Genomic DNA, 12,695 nt, shown 5'->3' with positions numbered 1-12,695 from the left:
CGAATAAAGCCTAAACCAAGCAAAAGAAGAGAAATAATAAATATCAGAGCAGAACTCAGTGAAATAGAAACCAGGACAGTAGAATAGATCAATGAAACTAGAAGCTGGTTCTTTGAAAGAATTAATAAAATTGATAAACCCCTAGCCAGACTTATCAAAAAGAAAAGAGAAAGGACCCAAATTAATAAAATTATGAATGAAAGGGGAGACATCATGACCAATACCAAGGAAATACAATTTAAAAAACATATTATGAGCAACTATATGCCAACAAATGTGGCAATCTGGAAGAAATGGATGCATGCCTGGAAATTTATAAACTACCAAAACTAAAACAGGAAGAAATAGAAAACGTGAACAGACGCATAACCAGCAAGGAAAGGAAGCAGTAATCAATAATCTCCCAACAAACAAGAGTCAAGGGCCAGATGATTCCCAGGGAAAGTCTACCAAATATTTAAAGAAGAACTAATACTTATTCTTCTGAAGCTGTGTCAAAAGATAGAAATGGAAGGAAAACATCCAAACTTGTTCTATGAAGCCAGCATTACCTTGAACCCCAAACCAAAGACCCCATCAAAAAAGAGAATTACAGACCAATATCCCTGATGAACATGGATGCCAAAATACTCAACAAGATCCTAGCCAATAGAATCCAACAGTACATTGAAAGGATTATTCACCAAGACTAAGTGGGATTTAATCCTGGGATGCAAGGGTGGTTCCACATTTGTAAATTGATCAGCGTGACAGATCACATTAACAAAGGAAAAGACAAGAACCATATGATCCTCTCAATTGATGCAGAGAAAGCATTTGACAAAATACATTCTTTCCTGATTAAAATGCTTCAAAGTATAGGGATAGAGGGAACATACCTCAATATCATAAAAGCCATCTATGAAAAGACCACAGTGAATACCATTCTCAATGGCAAAAACTGAGAGCTTTTCCCTTAAGGTCACGAACAGGACAGGGATGTCCACTCTCAACTCTGTTGTTCATCATAATACTAGAAATCCTAGACTCCGCAATCAGACAACAACAACAACAACAAAATAAAAGGCATCCGAATTGGCAAAGGAAGTCAAACTCTCACTCTTCACAGATGACATGATACTTTATGTGGAAAACCTAAAAAACTCGACCCCAAAATTGCTAAAACTCATACAGCAATTCAGCAAAATGGCAGAATAAAAGCGAAACACAGAAATCAGTTGCATTTCTATACACTAACAATGAGGCAGAAGAAAGAGAAATTAAGGAATCAATCCCATTTACAATTGCACCCAAAACCATAAGATAACTAGGAATAAACCTAACCAAAGAGGTAAAGGATCTGTACTCTAAAAACTACAGAACACTTATGAAAGAAATTGATAGAGACACAAAGAAAAGGAAAAAACATTCCACACTTATGGTTTGGAAGAATAAATATTGTTAAAATGTCTATGCTACCCAGAGCAATCTACACATTCAATGCAATCCCTATCAAAATTTTTCACAGAGCTGGAACAAATAATCCTAAAATATGTATGGAACCAGAAATGACCCCAAATAGCCAGAGGAATGTTGAAAAGGAAAACCAAAGCTGGTGGCATCACAATACCTCACTTCAAGCTATAAAACAAGGCTGTGATCATCAAGACAGTATGGTACTGGCACAAAAACAGAGACATAGTTCAGTGGAACAGATAGAGAACCAGAAATGGAACCTCAACTCTATGGTCAACTAATCTTCAACAAAGCAGGAAAGAACAGCCAATGGAAAAAAGAAGAGTCTCTTCAATAAATGGTGCTGGGAATATTGGACAGCCACATGCAGAAGAATAAAACTGGACCACTCTCTTACCTACACCAAGATAAACTCAAAATGGATGAAAGACCTAAAGGGGAGAGAGGAATCCATCAATATCCTAGAGGAGAAAAGAGGCAACAACCTCTTTGACCTTGGCCACAGCAACTTCTTGCTAGAAACCTCTCCAAAATCTAGGTAAAAAAAGCAAAATGAACTACTGGGACTTCATCAAGATAAAAAGCTTCTGCACAGCAAAGGAAATAGTCAACAAAACAAAAAGGAAACCTATGGAATGGGAGAAGATATTTGAAAATGACATACCTGATAAAGAGCGTGTATCCAAGGTTTATAAAGAACTTCTCAAACTCAACACCCAAAAAACAAATAATCCAGTCAAGAAATGGGCAGAAGTCATGAGCAGACATTTCTCCAAAGAAGACATAAATGGCCAACAGAGACATGAAAAAATGCTCCATATCTCTTGGCATCAGGGAAATACAAATCAAAACCACAATGAGATACCACCTTACACCAGTCAGAATGGCTAAAATTAACAAGATAGGAAACAAGAAATGTTGGCGAGGTGAGAAACGGGAACCCTCCTACACTGTTGGTGGGAATGCCAGCTGATACAGACATTCTGGAAAACAGTATGGAGGTTCCTCAAGAAGTTAAAAAATAGAGCTACCCTATAATCCAGCAATTGCACTACTGGGGATTTACCCCAAAGATACAGATGTAGTGAAGCGACAGGGCACCTGCACCCCAATGCTCATAGCAGCAATGTCCACAATAGTCAAACTGTGGAAAGAGCCAAGATGTCCATCAGCAGATGAATGGATAAAGAAGTTGTGGTATATATATGCAATGTAATATTACTCAGCCATCAGAAAGGATGAACATTTACCCTTTGCATGGATGTGGATGAAACTGGAGGGTATTATGCTGAGTGAAATAAGTCAATCAGAGAAAGACAATTATCATATGTTTTCACTTATATGTGGAATACAGGAAATAGCCCAGAGGATCACATGGGAGGGAAGGGTAAACTGAATGGAAGTCATCAGAGAGGGAGAAAAACCACGAGAGACTCTTAACTATAGGAAACAAACTGAGGGTTCCTAGAGGGGATGTAGGCGGAGGGATGGGATAATTGGGTGATGCGTATTACAGAGGACACGTGATGTGATAAGCACTGGGTGTTATGCAGTGTTGAACACTTCATCTGAAACTAATAATGTACTATTATGTTGGCTAATTGAATTTAAATTAAAAAAAAAACTACAAATCTATTACATTTTCAGGTTGTGCCTTACTACCAGTGAGTTTGATTTGTTGATTCTAATTGTCTTCATTGGTATCAATTTTCATGTAAATGCAAGTCAAGTCTTAAAAGCTGGTATACATGGATAAGTAAATAAACAACTCCACACTGAGGAGAAGGAGAGGAAGAGGAAGAAGTAGAAGAAGAAGAAGAAGAAGAAGAAGAAGAAGAAGAAGAAGAAGAAGAAAGAAGAAAGAGGAGGAGGAGGAGGAGGAAAGAGGTTTAGGAATAGCACCAGTTTCTGCAATTCTGTGCCATCCCAGTCGCCTTGCCAGTTACTTTTGAAGCAAACCCTAATTAAAATGACTGTATCATTAATCAAAATGCTTTGCTAGAAAGGCTCTGCAGAAGAATTTTAAATGCTCAGTGTAATACATCCCTGGTCCATTCCACTTCTCTTAAGCTTAGCAATTTTAAGGCACACCTGCTAGCCAGAATAAGGATAAATACCAGTGGACTTCCCACGTCGAGATAATTCATATCACATGATTAATTTCTTGGAAATTTCTTCCTACCCTTATGTCTGGAGCCACAGCAGAATTTCTTATACTATTTAAATTTAAATTTAATTTCACTTTAGAACAAGATTGGAAAGTTGCTTTCTGTCCAACACAGATACTTATGCTCTCTCTTTTTGTTTGCATTTTTATTTTTATTTATTTTAAAAAATTTATTATGTTATATTAGTCACCATACAATACATCATTAGTTTTTGATGTGGTGATCCACGATCCATTGTTTTCATATAACACCCAGTGCTCCATGCAGTACGTGCCCTCCTTAATACCCATCACCAGGCTAACCAATGCCCCCTCCCCCCTCCCCTCTAAATTCCCTTCCCCCCCATTTTCCCCTTCATTCTCCTAATGTCCTCCATGCTATTCCTTATGTTCCACAAATAAGTGAAACCATATGATAATTGACTTTCTCTGCTTGACTTCTTTCACTTAGCATAATCTCCTCCAGTCCCATCCATGTTGATGTAAAAGTTGGGTATTCATCATTTCTCATGGCTGAGTAATATTCCATTGTATATATGGACCACATCTTCTTTATCCATTCATCTGTTGAAGGGCATCTCGGCTCTTTCCACAGTTTGGCTATTGCGGACATTGCTGCTATGAACATTGGGGTGCATAGGGCCCTTCTTTTCACTACATCTGTGTCTTTGGGGTAAATACCCAGGAGTGCAATTGCTGGGTCATAAGGTAGCTCTATTTTTAAATTTTTGAGGAACCTCCACACTGTTTTCCAAAGTGGCTGTACCAACTTGCATTCCCACCAACAGTGTAAGAGGGTTCCCCTTTCTCCACAACCTCTCCAACATTTGTTGTTTCTCTCCCTGTCCATTTTTGCCATTCTAACTGGTATAAGGTGGTATCTCAAAGTGGTTTTGATTTGAATTTCCCTGATGGCTAATGATGATGAACATTTTTTCATGTGTCTGTTAGCCATTTGTATGTCTTCTTCAGAGAAGTGTCTTTTCATCTCTTCTGCCCACTTTTTGACTTGATTATTTGTTTTTTGGGTGTTGAGTATGAGAAGTTCTTTATAGATCTTGGATACTAGCCCTTTATCTGTAGTGTCATTTGCAAATATCTTCTCCCATTCTGTGGGTTGCCTCTTGGTTTTGTTGACTGTTTCCTTTGCTGTGCAGAAGCTTTTTATCTTGCTGAAAGCTCAAAAGTTCATTTTTGCTTTTGTTCCACTAGGTTTTGGAGATGTATCTTGAAAGAAGTTGCTGTGGGCGATGTCAAAGAGGTTACTGCCTATGTTCTCCTCTAGGATTTTGATGGATTCCTATCTCATATTGAGGACTTTCATCCACTTTGAGTTTATCTTTGTGAATGGTGTTAGAGAATGGTCGAGTTTCATTCTTCTGCATGGGGCTGTCCAATTTTCCCAGCACCATTTATTGAAGAGACTGTCTTTTTTCCACTGCATGTTTTTTCCTGCTTTGTCAGAGATTATTTGACCATAGAGTTGAGGGTCCATATCTGGGTTCTCTATTCTGTTCCATTGGTCTATATGTCTGTTTTTGTGCCAGTACCATGCTGTCTTGATGATCACAGCTTTATAATATAGCTTGAAATCAGGCAACGTGATGCCCCCAGCTTTGTTTTTCTTTGTCAACATTGCCTTGATGATTCGGGGTCTTTTCTGATTCCATACAAATTTTAGGATTGTTTGTTCCAGCACTTTGAAAAATGTCACTGAAATTTTGATCTGGATGGCAATGAAGGTATAGATTGCTCTGGGTAGCATAGACATTTTAACAATGTTTATTCTTCCAATCCATGAGCATGGAATATTTTTCCATCTTTTTGTGTCTTCTTCAATTTCTTTCATGAGTGTTCTGTAGTTCCTAGAGTATAGATCCTTTACCTCTTTGGTTAGGTTTATTCTGAGGTATCTTATGGTTTTGGGTGCTATTGTAAATGGAATCGTTTCTCTAATTTCTATTTCTACAGTTGCGTTGTTAGTGTATAAGAAATTCAAACACTTGGGAGCTAAAGACCACTCTGTTCAAGAATGTTTGGGTCAACCAGGAAATCAAAGAACTTAAGCAATTCATGGAAATCAATGAGAGTGAAAACACGTTGGTCCAAAACCTATGGGATCCTGCAAAGGCGGTCCTAAGGGGGAAATACATAGCCATCCAAGCTTCACTCAAAAAAATAGAAAAATCCCGAATTCACCAACTAACTCTACACCTTAAAGCACTAGAGAAAAAGCAACAAACGATGCCTAAGCCATGCATTGGAAGAGAAATAATTAAAATTAGAGCAGAAATCAATGAATTAGAAACCAGAAACACAGTAGATCAGATCAATGAAACTAGAAGTTGGTTCTTTGAAAGAATTAATAAGATTGTTTGCATTTTTAAAAAGGAGTAAGTTATTTTAGATATTATTAGGGTTAATATAACATTGTGATTTATTTGTTAGAAAAACCTTTATAAAAATAACTCTGAAATGTTATCTTTTTTATTCATTAATTCTAAACTGGCCACAGGGTCCCTACTCCTTAATTCTGTAAAAAGTCTTCTAGCAAAAACAAAATCTTAAATTCAAAAAAGAATAAATAAATAAAAGTCTCTGCCTTCTATGCGGTAGAAAAACCAGTTATGTTTCTTGCTCCTGAGAGTAATGGTCTTATGAAGAAGAGGTCATATAATGCCCAGGGCCTGGCACTTAAGGGAGTGTCTCTGGTGTGCTGCATTTGCTCTGCTGTTGTGTTTTGGCTCCTCTATCCTTCAGACCAGTCATCTACAGAGGCTTTCCTTGCCTGCAGTGGATAGTGTTTGGTCTTTGGCCAGAATGTGGTGAGTTTTAACTAGGTGTGCTCTTGTCTGCTTGTTAAATGAGAATGGATACTACTTTCCCTAGAACTGAATCCCTGCAAAACTCTCTGGTCAAGAGATGTGGTGTGGGCAGGGGCTTCTGTTGGTCCTCTGGGGAGGGGGTCTGATGTGCTGAACTGAGGCAAGATTGACTGAGAAGGGTGGTCCCCGCAGAGCACAGGAGTATGGAACTTGTGGTAGGTAAGTCAGGCAGTTTGTGTTGGCACTTCGCTGCTTCTCACAAGTGGCTCTGTGTTTATGGTGAGGGTTCAAGTGTGAGAAATGGCACCAGCCAACTCTGTTGTCCCTGGAGAGGCATCTCTGAATGCTGCCTCTCAGGGAAGCACTCTGAGAAGAGTGAATAATCTCTCTACTGTTTGTCTCAGGTTTTTCGGATCACTTGCCTCCAGGTTTTTTGTCTGTCTTTTCACCAGGAGCAGTGCAGTGCCCTCCAGGCTCTCTCCCAGCCAATCGTGCTGACCTTCAGAACTCCAGGCTTTTTTTTTTTTTTAATTTAAATTCAATTATCCAAATCTCCAGTCTTCAGAGATGTGATGTGGGCAAGGTTTGTGCTGATCTTCTCGGGGAGGGGCTTGCCAAGTCTCACTGAGTTCTTCCACTCTTATTTCCAGTCTAGTGAGCATCTTTGCAATCATTAAATTCCTTATCAGTCATATTGCTTATCTCCATTTCATTTAGTTCTTTTTCTGAAGTTTTGTCTTATTCTTTCTTTTGAAGCATATTACTCTGTCTCCCCATTTTGCTTGACTTTCTGTGTTTGTTTTTATGGATTAAGCAGAACAGCTACTTCTTTTAAATGTGAAGGAATCTTCTTGTGTATGGTTGTCCCCTGTGTAGTATATGTGTGTTTAGTGACTTTTGCTGGTTAGCTGAAGCTGTGGCTGGTATGGGCTGGAGGTTCTGGGGCTCTCCACATTATAAGCACCTTGGAAGGGCAGCTAAAGGTGAAGCGGGTGCAGCGGGTGCAGATCAGTACAGTCCCTGGGTTCTTCATGCATTGGGTGTCCTGGCAGGACAGCTAAGGTTAAAGTAGGTGTAAACTAAGGTGTCCCAGTGCTCTCCCCATCAATGGTGTCCTGGAGGTCTCCTGGAGCTGAGGTGAGCTGTCGCTGAGTTCCCATGGCTCTCCATGCAGCAAGTACCCAGGCAGTACAGCTGAAGCTGAAGTGGGTGCAGGCTGGGAGATCCTGGGGCTTTCTGTGAAGAATGCAACCTGGAGGACAGCTGAAGCTTAAATGGGTGCAAGCCAGGGTGTCCTGGAATGGTCTGTGCAGAGGGTATACTGGTGGGGTGGCTGGCACTGAGGTGGTACAGAGGCCAGGAAGTCCCTGAGCTCTCTACACAGAGGATGTCCTGACAGGATAGCTGAAAGTAAAGTGGGTGCAAGCTGGGAGGACCTGGATCTCTTTGCACAGAAAGTATATTGTCAGGATAGCTGAAGCTGAAGTGGATATAATCTGGAGTGTTTCAGGACCCTCTGCATACAGGGTGCTGTGAAGGGGTGGCTGGAGCTGAGGCAAGGTACAGGCCAGGAGGTCTTTGGGTACTTCACACAGAGGGAACCCTGGCAGGACAACTAAAGCTAAAGTGGGTACAGCCAGTGTATTCTCTGGAGTCTCCCACACAAAATGTGCTCTGGCAGGACAGTTGAAGCTGAAGGGGTTGTAAGCCAGATTGTCCTAGGGCTCTCCACACTGAGGGTGACAGGGAAGGACAGGGAAAGCTGAGTTGGGTGCAAGCTGGGGTGTCCCAAGGTGCTGAGTGCAGTGGGTGCCTTAACTAGGCAACTGGAGCAAAAGCCAATGTGGGCAGGAGTATCCCAGGGTTTTCTGAGCAGCACCTGGTGGGGTGGGTGAAATTGATGCAAGCATGGGCTGGAGTGTTCCTGGGGCTTGCCACTCAGAGGGCACCGTAGCAGCGGAGCTGAATCTGAAGCAGACATCACCCAGGAGGTTTCAGAGCACTCTGTCAAAAGGGTGACCTAGCAACCTGTCTGAAGCCAAAGTGATGTGGGCCTGGAGTGTTCTGGCGTGCGTTACACCTGTGGCCACCTGGGTGGATTGGCTAGGGCTGATGTGGGCTGGGGGCCCAGAGCTCCTAATTAGGGTTTCCTGAGGCAGCAAGCCAACTATGGAAAGCAGACCCTGCTCTTACCTGTTCTGGAGGGGGAGGAGAGTAAACCTTGTCATTCTCCAGTCCTTCTGACTCAGAGAGCATTCTCTCAGCTCCTTTGGGCTTTTATTTTTTTTAAAGATTTTTATTTATTTATTTGACAGAGAGAGACACAGTGAGAGAGGGAACACAAGCAAGGGGAGTCGGGGAAGGAGAAGCAGGCTTCCTGCAGAGCAGGGATCCCAATGCAGGGCTTGATCCCAGGACACTGGGATCACAACCTGAGCCGAAGGCAGATGCTTAATGACTGAGCCACCCAGGCACCCCTCCTTTGGCCTTTTAAACTGCACTGTTTTTTTGGTGCCCCAGAGCTACCAGGGCTGGTGTAGGCTTGTGGACCAAGGGATCACTGAGGCAGCAAGCTGGCTATGCATCTAGATGCCGCTCCAGTTTGCACTTTCAAGGTGGAGAGGGAACTAAACCATGTTCTCCAGTTTTTCTGACCTGGAGCCCACAGCTCTGCTGCCATTTGGCAGAGTTCTAGTGCTCTATCTTATATATGATAATTGCTTTTTTAAACCACAGTTTGTTTGTTTGTTTGTTTGTTTCTGTGCCCAAGGACAGAGGAATCTGTTCCTGGTACCTCAGTACTATCCCTTCTCACCGCTGTTTGCAGTGTCAGGGTTGGGAGTTCCCTTTGTTACCATGTCTTCATCTCTCTTTCTCTTCTCTTTGGCCATTCTATCTTTTGTTGTGCAGAGGCTGTTCAGCCAGTCCTCAGGCCTTCTTCAAGTTGATTGTTCTATAAATCAGTGTAATTTGGTATGTTCCATGGAGGGGGTGAGTTCAGGGTCTTTCCTATGTTGTCATCTTGGACCAGACACTATCTCTAGGAATCTACCCATTTCTTCTAGGTTGTTTAGTATGTTGGCATATAATTTTTCATAGTGAAAAATATTTTATTTATTTTTATTAAAGTATTGTTGACACACAATGTTACATTAGTTTCAGGTGTACAACATAGTGACTGGACAACTCTATTCTCACCACAAGTGTAGTTACCGTCTGTCTCCATACAATGCTATCACAATACCATTGACTATATTCCTTATGCTATGCCTTTCATACCCATGACTTATTTATTCCATAACTGGGAGCTTGTACTTTCCTCTTCTCTTCACCCATTTTGTCCGCTCCCCCCTCTGGCAACCACCAGTTTGTTCTTGGTACTTATGGGTCTATTTCTGCTTTATTTGTTTTGCTTTTTAGATTCCACATATAAGTAAAATTATATAGTATTTGTCTTTCTCTGTCTAACTTATTTAGTAAAAAATATTTTTAAACAAAGAATTTGGCAACATAAAATATAAATTTGGCATATCCAACAGCAAATATTACTCTTATGATTTTTATGTTTATAGACTGTGTTTGGGAGGACACACTTTATAGCACTGCCAAGCCATGTGAAATGAAATCCCATCCCTTTCCTCCAAATTTCCCCTCTATTGGCAATTCTGATGATTTTCCTGAGTTTGTGTTATTCTCATACTTACCAGCACTATAGCAGTGGGAAAAATAACATCTGGGCATCTTCCCTACCTGCCTGTTTCATGCTGAGTTCATCCAGTATTAACTCTTTAAGATCCATAGGCTGGCCCAATTTACCCATTGTTCAACTTTTTAGAAGCAATCAGCATGGTAGCTGTTTCTAAGGCTATCTTGGAGTGTATTGGCAGTTAAATATATTTCCTTTTTTTTTTCCTTAGGTGCTTTGACTTTCAGTAATGTGGTATAATTGCTTTATGGCACTTACTGGAGACTTAAACATGATTAACGTGTGTTTAGAAATGTTAGAAAAACATTTAATATTTTTTTGTCATGTGCTTCAAGTGTGATTAAGACACTGGGAAGTCTTGCAGTGTATGTATTAATGGGACCTCTGAGATTATGTATTAATTTACTCAAACGGAAACGGAACAACATAATTGGAGTAATTTCTCTTGTAGTTGAGTACTAGTGAGAAAGTGAGAAATCTAAAGAGAGAAACCCCATTATATTGTCTTAATTAGCTTTCTAGCAAAATAGTTCTTTTCTGATCAATCTTGACAAGCAATATCCACTTTATTGTACTAGAATTGGTACATGTAATGTATGCCAATTTGTTTTACCATCCAAGCTGTTTAATAACTGTAATTTAGTGTGGTTTATATTTATGTTAGAATACCAAACTCCATGCTAAGAGATCAGAATTTTCACAGGCAAACTAGGCACAAATTTAGTACACTATTTGTGAGTTTTTAAGATGATGGCAATAAATATAACTTTTCCCAATTCATCTGTTAATTTTCCCTCTTCAAATTTTCAATCAAATTTCTGTTTGACTTTTTAAGGTTTTACAATGTTCACATCTACAAATAATTATGATAAATTGTCTTCTCTTTTTACATCATGTTCTAATTATAAAATCAATACTTAATTTTTTTGAAGAAATTTTGGAATAAAGAAAATAAATCACTTAAAAGCCTCTCGCACAGAATAATTCTTTTTATTAATATTTTGATGTATCTATTTCCTAGTATTTTTTATAAATTTATATAGACTTTCTTCTACGAAATTGGGATTACATTATATATAGTCTGTATCCTTTTTTCCCTTTACAATTATATTGTGAGCATTCCCCGCATCTTAAAATTTTTAAGAATGTGATTTTTATTGGTACATTATATTTAATTAAATGTAATAACCATTTTTAGTCAGCATTTATGTATATTTTTTGCTGTCAATATCATTTTTTAAGCTTAATATATGTGCTTAAAATTTATCTCCAACTAATCCTCCTTATAAACTATCTAAACCTCTGGTGACACCTCTTCTTTTCTCAACTGTTGTGAATATCTGAATATTCTAAAATAAAGTGGTAGTAGATGTAGAGAGAGAAGAGAGAAAATTAAAGTAGTGGTAGGAAATAGCCATCAAGGTTGCTATAAGCTGGGAGTTGTTATTAACCATCTGTGGCCTTAAAGAAAGGTGTAATAATAATGGCAATATTTATAATGATTGAATAAAAAAGAACTTCATTTTTTGTTTTTAAAAATACATTTTTGGGCACCTGGGTGGCTCAGTTAGTTAAGCATCGGCCTTTGGCTCAGGTCATGATCCCAGGGTCCTGGGATCGAGCCCCACATTGGACTCCCTGCTAAGTGGGGAGCCTGCTTCTCCCTCTCCTGCTCCCCCTGCTTGTGCTCTCTCTCTCTGTCAAATAAATAAATAAAATCTTTAAAAAATAGGAATACATTTTTGGCATTTTCGAGAAATAAAATGTCTATTGTTAATGTCTTGGTACTAAGAAAAAGCCTGTTTGGAGTATTTCTTTGCTACCTATTGTTGATCTTTTATCCTTTCATTCTCTATCTTCCTAAAGCCATGGGAATAAAGAAGAGTTCTCCTGCAGAGGAATACAACTTGCTGTGGATTGGTTTCTAGACAAAGGCCATAAAGATATTACTGTATTTGTGCCTGCATGGAGAAAAGAGCAATCCCGCCCTGATGCACCAATTACAGGTACTATTTCAAATAAGACATTTCTTCTCATCCAGAGGAAAAGCTAGCAAGATAGTTAAGGGAGAGGTTGATGGTCCCAACTTAGATAATTATTTTTCTAAGTTTATTAAGTATACTTAAAATGTCTTGTATTAAGTACATTTTTAAACATATTTTTCCTGATCCAAATAAAACCATTATTGTGTTGTGGCATATGGCAGTTAAATTGAGACAACTTCAATTCAGCAAGGAATAAAGCAAACAGTTGAAAAAAAAGGAGTGCTTTCTATTTGAACATAGATTTCAGACTAAAGGGGGATGAACCTGGTTATGAGTGTGACTGAGTTTTCCAAAAGACTAAAGAAACCATCATAGAAAATGGATCACATTCTGTACCAGAGAAGTGATTGTGAGATTTGCAAATTATAGGGTAAAATATATAGAGAGAAAACTCCCATGGCAGTCAGAGCCAACTTATTCATGAAGCACAGCAGGCCCAGTGCCCAGGGCTATGATACCTTTAGGGTCCTACAAAGATGTTTTAATTTGAAGTACAG

The 12,695-nt window shown here is 39.4% G+C and overlaps 1 protein-coding gene across 1 annotated transcript in view; it reads left to right on the top strand.

The window, feature by feature from the left end:
- Positions 1-12,695, top strand: part of ZC3H12B (zinc finger CCCH-type containing 12B) — a 78,347-nt gene that overhangs the window by 48,562 nt on the left and 17,090 nt on the right. Inside the window, exon 2 of the mRNA XM_021679912.1 lies at positions 12,020-12,159. Coding sequence (XP_021535587.1) covers positions 12,020-12,159 — 140 coding nt within the window. The remainder of the gene's footprint in view (positions 1-12,019; positions 12,160-12,695) is intronic.

This window comes from Neomonachus schauinslandi, chromosome X (genome assembly GCF_002201575.2).
Source record: "Neomonachus schauinslandi chromosome X, ASM220157v2, whole genome shotgun sequence".
Classification (NCBI taxonomy): domain Eukaryota; kingdom Metazoa; phylum Chordata; class Mammalia; order Carnivora; family Phocidae; genus Neomonachus; species Neomonachus schauinslandi.
Note: the sequence above shows the minus strand (reverse complement) of the source record. Positions and strands in the feature narration are given on the sequence as shown.